The sequence below is a fragment of the Neopsephotus bourkii genome, unplaced genomic scaffold (genome assembly GCF_033783945.1).
Source record: "Neopsephotus bourkii isolate Nb327-2 ecotype Australia unplaced genomic scaffold, CSIRO-AGI_Nbou_v1 NB_284, whole genome shotgun sequence".
NCBI classification, from domain to species: Eukaryota; Metazoa; Chordata; class Aves; order Psittaciformes; family Psittacidae; genus Neopsephotus; species Neopsephotus bourkii.
In genome coordinates this window covers 1,970,604-1,980,067 of record NW_026900793.1, presented here as the reverse complement: position 1 = coordinate 1,980,067, position 9,464 = coordinate 1,970,604, and the positions used below count along the sequence as shown (strand labels likewise).

The following is a 9,464-nucleotide window of genomic DNA, read 5'->3' as shown; positions in this document are numbered from 1 at the left end:
GGAAATGCCATTAGCGCCGAGCAGCCCAGCCCCGCGGCACTGCTCACGGCCGGGGCCCTGCCCGATGCCTGTTGCCAGCCCGGGGCTCGCTCCCCACCCTGCCCGCCGAGGGCAAGCCCCGTCCGGCCGTGCCCGGGTCTGTGCTGGGCAGTGCCACGGGCGCGTGTCCCTCTTGCCGTGCACCCGCCCCAGCCTAGCACGCACCTCAAGACTGGGGGCAGTTGCGCTGAGCCCTGGGGCAGCGGTGGGGCTTTGGTGGGCAGCGGTGTCCCAGCTGTGGCACGGGTGATACCGGACTGCTGTGCCCAGGGCTGGTGGCCCGGCTTGTGCTTTGCACGTGGCGCAGGGAGGTGCTGGTTGGCACATCCCGGCTGGCTGGGGGTGCTCCAGCATGGCTAGCAGGCAGGGTGGGGAGCTGTGTGTTGGCACAGTGCTCGAGATAACCATCACCTCCTGCTCCCCAGGGGAGAGGGTGCCAGAGCTGGAGGAGCTCTTCCTTGATCTGAGTGCCCGTGAAGGTGATGGTGTGGCACCATGTGCCCCTCTGGGGACTGAGGGCACCTGCTTGGCTAGACCCCCCAAACCCCGTTCCTGTTTGCAGGGTAGTACAAGGAGAGCCCGGGGCTGAATACAGGGTCTGTAGCCTGGGGGAAACTGAGGCACAAGAACCTATGACTACCATGATTCCCATAATGGCCAGGTTGCCCAATGCTCAGAAGCCTTCTGTCTGCCCAGGGTGCCCTGGCTGGCTGGCACCACCCTGGTGCTTGCCCTGTCCTTGTCCCTGTCCTCACAGGCCGGCTCTGTGCTTGCAGGCAGGAATGGGCAGGTGTGGGGACGGCTGGATGCTGCTTGGCCAAGACGCCTCTGTTTCCTCATGGGCAGGAGTGGGAGAGCTGCTCCCGGAGCCCGTGGCTCAGGGTTGGATTAGTGGGGGTTAAAGCCACGCGGGATGCAGCTGGCCCGTGTCCCCAGCTGCAGTCACCCGGTCAAGCCCAGCGGTGCGTCCCCTCTCGCGGTGTCAGGGCTGCACCGTGCAGATGCTCGGGGCTCTCCGGATCCCAGCAGCAGCGCTGGGGAGGGGTCACGGTCCGGGGGGTGTGGGGAGGGGGCTGTAACCCGAGCTGAGGTCTCGCTTCTCTGCCCCAGCCACCGCTGCGGGGCCCGCACCCAGGCCCCAGCCATGAGCCCCACGCTGCTCCTGCTGCTGCTCCTGCTGCACAGCGCTGCCGCCGGCCGGCCCCTGCCTACTGCCACTCCCCGCCTCAAGCTGGCCTTCCCTGGTGAGCACGGACACGGGCAGGGGGGTGTGGATGCTCCAGTTCATGGCAGCATCATCCAGGGCACGGGGGCAGCATGGGGGGGGCTGCCGTGGTGGGAGTTAGGTGAAATCCCGGCAGTGCTGCTGCGCCAGCACCGGTGCTGCCTTCCCTGCGGGCTGCCAGGCATTGGCAGGGGCTGCCAGGTTCCTACCTGCTACCGGCCCCACCCGGATCACCTGCCTGCCCTCGGGGCTCTGCGTGCACTGGGGCTTTCACTGCCTCTAGCACGTCCCAGGTCAGGTATACATCTCCGTATGGTGGCACTCTCAAGCCACGCTGTGCCATGCCTGGTGGGGACACCACGGCAGCCAGCAAGCTGGTGCCATCTCCCCACTGGCCACTCTGTGGGCTCTAGCATGGCACAGGGGACTTTGTCCAACGGTGGGTCCCAGCAAGCTCTCTCCTCCCACCGGACAAAGGGCTGTTTGTTCCCACTGAAGTGGGATTAGCTCTGTGGGGCAGGGAACGGCCTCTTCTGCCCCACCAACTGCCACCGGGGTGGGCTATGCCAGGGTGGGCTGTGCAGGGATGAGTGCAGGGGGCACAGAATGGGTTCTGGGAGGAGCATGGGATTGGTGCTGGGGGCATGGAATAGGTTCAGGGGGGATGGGGCATGGGATGGCTGCTGGATGGTGCTGGGCCAGCAGGGGGTTGTGAACCTGGTCAAGCCAGTGGGACAGGTTTGGGGGAGGAGGTGGCACAGCAGGGGGGAGCCCATGGCCAGCCCCAGGTGTCCCTGGATGTGTGTCTGAGGCAGGGGAGTGTGTGGGCAGCAGGCAGCGCTATGGCGGGGCTGAGCAGTGCCGGTGGGTCCCGGCAGAGCTGCGGGCTCGCCATGGTCTGCGCCTCTTTGCGCTGGAGCGCTCATGCTGCTACGAGGCCCTGCTGCTGGATGAGGAGCGCGGCCGCCTCTTCGTTGGCGCCCAGAACCACCTCCTCTCCCTGGCCCTGGATGACATCAGCCAGCGGGACAGGAAGGTAACGGGGATGGGGGGACGCAGTGGGACAGCCCCGAGTGCACGGGGCTGTGAGGGTCCCTCTCTCCCCCTGCAGATCTACTGGCCAGCACCTGTGGAGTGGAGGGAGGAGTGCAACTGGGCCGGCAAGGACATCACCGTGAGTGCCAGTTGGTGCTGGGGGGTACCGTGGGGTGCTGCGGGGCCACCCCAGTGCCACCACCCCACGCCCTCTGCCCTGCAGGCCGAGTGCATGAACTTTGTGAAGATCCTGCACCCCTACAACCGGACCCACCTGTACGCCTGCGGCACCGGCGCCTTCCACCCCGTCTGTGCCTTTGTGGAGGCTGGCCAGCATGCGGAGGTGAGCCCCCACCTTCCCAGCATGGCCATAGCCCCTGGTTGCTGCTGCCTGCCCACCGCTGGTCCTTACCCCTCTCCAGGAGCCCATCTTCAAGCTGGACCCCCAGCACGTTGAGGATGGCAAAGGGAAGAGCCCCTATGACCCCCAGCATGCGGCTGCCTCCATCCTCGTGGGTAAGGCAGAGCTGAGCCAGTGCTGGGGAGCAGTGCGGCAGTGGGGTGCTGGGGGGTCCCCCATAACACTTCCCTCGGTGCCTGCCAGGCGAGGAGCTCTACTCCGGGGTGGCCACCGATCTGATGGGCCGTGACTTTACCATCTTCCGCAGCCTGGGCCAGCGTCCCTCCATCCGCACCGAGCAGCATGACTCCCGCTGGCTCAATGGTCAGTGCTGGGCAGCGGGAGGGTGGCGGAGCTGCGGTACCCCAGCGCGGCATCATTGCTCCCTGGAGGCATCGCTCCATGAGTCCTCCAAGCTGCAGGCGGAGGGTGATCTGGGGGGTCCCCATCCATCTGCAGGCACCGGTGCTTGATGGGGTCCCACCGTCACCCTGCCTCTGCCCTGCAGCTGGGCATGGAGCGGTCTGCGCTCCCCTGGGACCCCAGCAGGCGCCTCAGGGCCCAGGTGAGCCGATCTACCAGGGGCACTGGAGGCAGTATCCCTCTGCCCCCAGAGCCCAAGTTTGTGGCCGTTTTTTGGGTGCCGGAGAGCGATGACCCTGACGATGACAAGATCTACTTCTTCTTCCGCGAGACGGCAGTGGAGCGGCAGCAGGGGCTGGGCAGGAGCAGCTTTGCCCGCATCGGCCAGATCTGCCGGGTAGGAGCAGCCCCCCCCCCAAGCAGGAGGCAAGGGAGGTCGGGGGTGCCACCCTTCGCCGCTGATGCCGGTGTCTTCCTCTGGACAGAATGACGTAGGTGGGCAGCGCAGCCTGGTGAACAAGTGGACAACCTTCCTGAAGGCTCGGCTCGTGTGTGCCGTGCCGGGACCCGATGGGGCAGACACTGTCTTCGATGAGCTCCGTGAGTACGGGAGGGGGGACATGGCCTTTCCAGTGGTCATGGGCTCCCCTGGCACATTCGGGTGGCACTGGTGTCCTCCCTGCTTGCAGGGGACGTTTTCCTGCTGCAGACAAAGGACAAGCGCAACCCCCTGGTCTACACTGTCTTCTCCACCTCCAGGTCAAGCCCCCTCCCCACTGCCCCCCCAGGTACCCAGCGGTGCCCCACTCACCCCTCACATCATCCCCTCTCTCCCCCCCCAGCTCTGTTTTCCAGGGATCCGCCATCTGCGTTTACACCATGGCTGACATCCGCCGGGCTTTCCTGGGCCCCTTTGCACACAAGGAAGGTCCCAACTACCAGTGGGTACCGTACCAGGGCCGTGTGCCATACCCCCGCCCAGGCATGGTACGTGGTTCGGGGGTATCCCAGTGGTGCTGCTGGGGGGATGCCGGTACCCAAGGTGGGGTGGTTGGGAGTGAGACCTGGCTCAGTCGGTGCTGCCTCCCCACAGTGCCCCAGCAAAACCTTTGGCACCTTCGGCTCCACCAAGGACTTCCCAGATGAGGTGATCCAGTTTGCCCGGCACCACCCGCTGATGTACAACCCGGTGCTGCCCCACGGCCAGCGCCCCCTCTTCCTGCAAGCCGCCATGCCCTACACCTTCACCCGCATCGCCGTGGACCGCGTCACTGCCACTGATGGCCATTACGACGTCCTCTTTGTTGGCACAGGCATGTAGTGACTCAAGGGTTGGGACTGGGGGCTCAGCTAGGGGATGCCAGGGCTCGGGTCTCACTTGTCCCTGCCTGCAGATGTGGGCACGGTGCTGAAGGTCGTCTCTGTTCCCAAGGAGAGCTGGAACCACATGGAGCCACTGGTGCTGGAGGAGCTGCAGGTCTTCCAGGTGAGGAGGGGGCTGCATGCCCCACCAGTCACAACCACTCTGCACCCCTTTCTGCTGCCCCTGCTCTGGGTTGTGCTGGGGCACTCCAGCTTCTGGGGTGTGGGAGCTGGCAGCACAGGCACACTCTGACTCCTGCCTGCACCCTGTCCACAGGATGCCTCCCCCATCACCAGCCTGCAGCTCTCCTCCAAGCGGGTAAGAAGGGACCCTGGATAGGTCCTCATGTCCCACCATGGCTCTGCCTGGCCCCATGCTGTGATGCAGAGGTGTTCAGCTCTGCTTCTGCCCCCCCCCCCAGCAACAGCTCTATGCTGGCTCAGCAACGGCACTGGCACAGCTGCCCCTGCACCGCTGCAGCGCCTATGGCAAAGCTTGTGCCGAGTGCTGCCTGGCCCGGGACCCGTACTGTGCCTGGGATGGCACTGCCTGCACCCGCTATGTGCCCAGCACCAAGAGGTAGGTGATGTGCTGGGGTACGGCCCTGGTGCGGCCAACCTGCCCCGAGGCCGCAGTGCCCGGTGCAAGTGGTGCTGCCGCAGCCCCCGCTCTTCCATCGCCTTCCCTTAGGCGTTTCCGCCGGCAGGATGTCCGCAACGGTGACCCCAACGTGCTCTGCTCCGAAGGTGAGATGGGACCGGGCAGGTGTAGGAGTCAGCCCTGCTGGGGCAGCGGGCTGACAGCCAGGCTGTGTCCCCCCAGACCCCCGGCGGGGCACTGTGCTCCAGAAGCAGCTCTATGGGGTGGAGGGCAGCACCGCCTTCCTGGAGTGCGTGCCCAAATCCCTGCAAGCCCGCGTGTTCTGGACATACCAGCGCACCCGGGATGACCCCCAGCGAGAGGTAGGCTCTCCCCAGCCGGGTGCCACCGGTGGGACCGTGCCGTGCTGAGCTGACCGCCCGTTCCCGTGGCGCTGTAGGTGCGGATGGACGAGCGGGTGGTGCGGATGGAGCGGGGTGTCCTTGTGCGCAGTGTGCAGCGTGCCGACGCTGGCCTCTACCTGTGCCACGCCACCGAGCACGGCTTCACCCAGCCGCTGCTGCGGCTCTCCCTGGAGGTGATCGGCGCCCGGCAGGCAGCGGGCACGGCCCCCGACAGAGACCCGCAGCTCCCCGCCGGGGCGCCCAGCCGCAAGCTCTGGTACCAAGACTTCCTCCAGCTGGTGGAGCGCCCGCCGCTGGGGGCCGCTGATCGGGTGTGCGAGCGGCTCCGGGCCCGGGGCAGACCCCTGCCACCCCCCCGCACCCCGGCCGGACCCCCAGGCCGCGGGCAGGGCGAGGAGCCGCGCAGCGCCCGCCGCCGGCGCACACACGAGGGGTCGCGGGCCGAGCGGGGCCCCCGCAGCGCATCGCCCTGGTGACCCCGGGACCGGCCCCGGGTGCCGGGCTCTGCCTAGGAGCGGGGCCGCGGGCAGGGGCAAAGCCCCCGCCAGTCTCGGCCGCCCGCCGGCAGCAGCGGGGGGGCTGCGGCGCCGGGCCCAGCAGGGCAGCCGGACTGAGCACCCCGTCGAGGGGCTGCTGGCCACCCTTGGCACCGGCTCCAGCACGGGTGGGGGCACCCAGCCGGTGCCAGCACCGCGGAGTCACCCAGGTATTTATTAACGACTGTTACGGTTGAATGTAAGCATGCCCTGGGGGGGGTGGCAGGGCCAGGCTATGCCTCACCCCCGGCATGGCACCGCGGGGGGTGCCACCCTCGAGTCCTGGGGGGCTGCAGTGGGCAGTGGGACCCTGGAGAGACGGTGTGGGCAGCAGTAGGGCGAGGGGGCTGCAGGAGGAGGGTGCCCGGAGGGGAAGTAGTGGGGGGCACAGAGGTGGCACCCAGCGGCCCGGGTGCAAAGCAGCGGCGTGAAGGGGCTTGTACTAATTGAGCACAATAAAGCAGAGGATTCAGCTCAGGGTCTGATGGCTGCCCCAGGGAGCACTGAGGGCGGGGGGCAGCCCCGTGTCCTGGGGTAGGGACCCCCACGGGCAGCCTGCGCCACCCCCTGCAGGTACGTAGGTAGGCGGAGTCCCCCTCCCGGCCTCCCGCACGCCCCCCACCCGCGGCCCCCCCCCCCTTTCGTTTCTGGAGCTGGGAAACCGAAACTTCCCAGTGCCGACAGCCCAGCGCCTCACCAGTGCCCGGGAGATGAGCCCAGTCTGCTGCTGTCTGCTGCTCCTGCTGCCCGCGGTGGCACCAGGCTCCTGGTGACACTGGCATCGGCCACATCACGCTTCCGAGTCATGTCCCAGCGCTGGCTGCGCCCCAGCCCAGCACCTGAACTGCGGTGCGGGCACAGGCAGGGACCCCTGGCAGGAGGTCCCCGTGGTGGGACAGTGCCTCCAGCCGGCTGGCACCTGCAGGGACGGTGGCCAGGACTCCCCAGAGTGAAGCCCTGGGGACTGGGCCACCCCGACTGCCCAGTGGTGAGCAGGGGAGGGGCCTGGGAAGGTTTACAGACTGCTGCAGGCAGGAACAGGCAGAGTGGAGGCAGAGGATGGAGCTACTTTCCTGAGGACCAGTTAGCACTGGGCTGGCACCACTAGTGCTCTGCCTCTATGTATCCCTATACTGTCCCAGCGTCTGGTGACATTGTGGACCCCCCTCATTCCAACGGGAACCCCCCTAACCACCCTTCTGTGCCACTGGGAACAGAGAGCAGCACAAGGATGTATGGAGACATTTATTTTCAGCGTGACCAGAAGGGAAGGGGGAGCACAGGGGCAATACTCGGGACTGGGGGTACAGGAATGCTAGCACCAATACTCAGTTAGGGAACTGGGGGTCTGCACCCCCGCGGAGCCGCAGGAGCATGAAGATCGTGCTCCTGGGCTGGACATGGTAGTGTACCAGCATGTGCTGGTCCTCCAGCTCCCGGGAGCTGTATGTCAGGCGCTGCTGGTCAGCGGGAGGCCCCTGCTGGCTCTGGATCTGCTCCTTCAGCTGCCGGACAGTGGTGGTTGGCAGCACCGTGTAGGTGGTGGTCCGATTCTTGTCATCCTTCACAAAGACTTCCATCGCCTGGGGCTCTGTCTGCAGCAGCAGCAGAGTGGTGCTGTAGAAGATGCCGTGGGAGGCCAGGGTCGTGCCGTCCTGTAGGACAACGGAACTCCGGCCTGGCTCCTGCTGTGCCAGGCGCTGCTGGTACCAAGGGATGCCCCACTCCTGCTCAATCACCTCCTTCAGTTGCCGGATGGTGGTGCCAGGGCTGATGGTCCTGCTCAGGCTGGTGCCCAGCAACTGCCTCACTTCTACCTTCACAGGCCGGGCTGGCTGCAGGGATGCAAGAGCGGGTGGGCAAAGCTGCAGGGTTGGGAGAGGGGGGGAATGCTGCAGGGCAGGCAGCCTTACCTGCACAGCCCAGGGCTGGGCAGTACTGATGCAGGGCAGGGAACGGTGGCAGGCAGCTCCCCGTGCCACCAGGTTCCAATCCTTGCCTTGGCCGAGGATCCCTGTTGGGTCAGCGGGGTCCAGGATGATAGGGCTGCAAACACAGAGTGTGGAAACCGCTGTCAGCCCTGGGCAGCACTGTGGGGCACATGGCACAGGTCCCACCGGGCACAGTGCTCACCAGGGACTGCGCAGCAGCGCCTTGATGTGGGCACCGATCTGGTTGTGCTGGAGCGAGTAGTACTTCTCCCAGTAGACGCAGATCTCCTGGTGCCGGCACAGCAGCTCCAGCACGGTCCGGAAGCCTTCAGCCATGGCAAAGGAGTCAGAGGAGCCTGTGCCCTCCTCCCAGGCATAGATGGTCAGCAGCTCCAGGGCGTACTGGGGGGGCAGGTCTGCGGTGGGGTACTGTGGCTTCAGCAGCTGGGCAGGAGACAGCGACAGGGGTGAGAGGTGGGCAGGGCGAGGGGCTGGTGAGTGCCAGGGAACCCGGGCAGCCCCTCACCTCCTTGTACCAGTGCTTCACCAGGCGCAGGAGGTTCTTCAGCTTGGCAGGGCAGCGCTTCACAAATGTTTTCTGCAGCTCAGTGAAGCAAGGGGAGAACTCCCCAGGGGCACTGCTGGCGTTCAGGAGCCCTATGTACACACTGGCATCCGGTGGGGCGTCCTGGCTCACCTGCCCTGTGGGGTGAGAAGGAGGGTGAGAGCCAGCCCGGTGCTGACACTGCAACCCAGCCCCACACCAGCCTGCAGCACCTACCCAAGGCATCATAGGCAGGCAGGATGTCCACCTCGATGGACTCCAATGTGTCCTTGGAGCAGAGAGTGAGGCTGAGGGAGCGCGGTGCGTTACCAGGACCCTTGTAGCGGGGCTCACTGATGCTCACGGTGGATGTCAGGCTCTGCCTGCAGGTGCGCAGTCTCTTCTCGATCAAATCCAGGATATAGCTCCTCTCCTGCTCCTGCTGCTGGTAGCTGGAGAAGCAGCTGAGGAAGAGCACCACGTCGGCATCAGAGCTGTTCTGCAAAGCCGTGCCCTTGCCTGCTGAGCCACCCTGCAGAAAGACACCCTGCGTGCTCAGCACGGGGATTGCCTGCCACCACCCCTGGAGCCACCATTCCTGAGGCAAGGCAGGAGCTGGAGCAGCAGGACAGAGGGAATGGTGATGGCAGGGGTGCTGGCTGGTCCGTGAGCAGGGCAGCACTCACCTTAACGGTCCTGTGGACACAGATGCCTGTGTGGAAGCAGTCCTCCTTCAGGAAATCACAGATCTGCTTCACCGTCTGCTTCACCTGCCTGCAGAAAGCCACGCTGGGTTGCAGGGTCTCCATGATCCAGGTGTCCAGCTTGTTGCTGGCCACCGTCCTCAGCCCGCCCTCGGATGCCTCCTGCTGCACATCCATGCTGCCGGGTCTGATCTCTTCCCCTGCCGGCAGCAGGTTTTAAACCTTACCGGGCCACCCCCCCCGATTGCGTCACCACGAGGCATTTAAGGTGGCTCCAGCCCGGGGTTTTGCCTCTCCACTGGCCCGGCTCCCCGGGGAGC

General features: G+C 66.0%; 2 protein-coding genes across 2 annotated transcripts; one reads left to right on the top strand and one right to left on the bottom strand.

The window, feature by feature from the left end:
* The first annotated feature begins 204 nt into the window (after nt 1–204).
* Nucleotides 205–6,437, top strand: SEMA3B (semaphorin 3B). Its single transcript, XM_061347055.1, has 18 exons — nt 205–815; nt 1,150–1,283; nt 2,143–2,300; nt 2,376–2,438; nt 2,523–2,642; nt 2,722–2,815; nt 2,904–3,023; nt 3,314–3,459; nt 3,548–3,662; nt 3,752–3,821; nt 3,905–4,049; nt 4,156–4,375; nt 4,457–4,548; nt 4,702–4,743; nt 4,847–5,004; nt 5,116–5,171; nt 5,248–5,387; nt 5,465–6,437. Exons 1-18 carry the CDS (start codon nt 709–711, stop codon nt 5,903–5,905), a joined length of 2,421 nt encoding a protein of 806 aa, XP_061203039.1. The 5' UTR covers nt 205–708; the 3' UTR covers nt 5,906–6,437.
* Nucleotides 6,438–7,191: 754 nt separating this feature from the next.
* On the bottom strand, nt 7,192–9,337 carry LOC133208841 (2'-5'-oligoadenylate synthase 1-like). The gene is made up of 6 exons (XM_061347039.1): nt 9,127–9,337; nt 8,678–8,972; nt 8,423–8,598; nt 8,099–8,340; nt 7,879–8,011; nt 7,192–7,800 (listed from the first exon to the last, which is right to left on the bottom strand). The coding sequence occupies exons 1-6, from the start codon at nt 9,319–9,321 to the stop codon at nt 7,294–7,296; spliced, it is 1,548 nt and encodes a 515-aa protein (XP_061203023.1). The 5' UTR covers nt 9,322–9,337; the 3' UTR covers nt 7,192–7,293.
* Between the last annotated feature and the right edge of the window lie 127 nt (nt 9,338–9,464).

What these genes read in the sequence shown, in the direction of transcription:
- SEMA3B (XM_061347055.1), top strand. Translation starts at nt 709, where the DNA reads ATGCTCAGAAGCCTTCTGTCTGCCCAGGGTGCCCTGGCTGGCTGGCAC. An exon ending in AGGAGCTGCAGGTCTTCCAG is followed by an intron (nt 4,549 to 4,701) that starts GTGAGGAGGGGG and finishes CCCTGTCCACAG; the next exon opens with GATGCCTCCCCCATCACCAG. An exon ending in TATGTGCCCAGCACCAAGAG is followed by an intron (nt 5,005 to 5,115) that starts GTAGGTGATGTG and finishes GCCTTCCCTTAG; the next exon opens with GCGTTTCCGCCGGCAGGATG.
- LOC133208841 (XM_061347039.1), bottom strand. Translation starts at nt 9,321, where the DNA reads ATGGATGTGCAGCAGGAGGCATCCGAGGGCGGGCTGAGGACGGTGGCC. An exon ending in GTGTCCACAGGACCGTTAAG is followed by an intron (nt 8,973 to 9,126) that starts GTGAGTGCTGCC and finishes GTCTTTCTGCAG; the next exon opens with GGTGGCTCAGCAGGCAAGGG. An exon ending in GCCTGCCTATGATGCCTTGG is followed by an intron (nt 8,599 to 8,677) that starts GTAGGTGCTGCA and finishes CTCACCCCACAG; the next exon opens with GGCAGGTGAGCCAGGACGCC.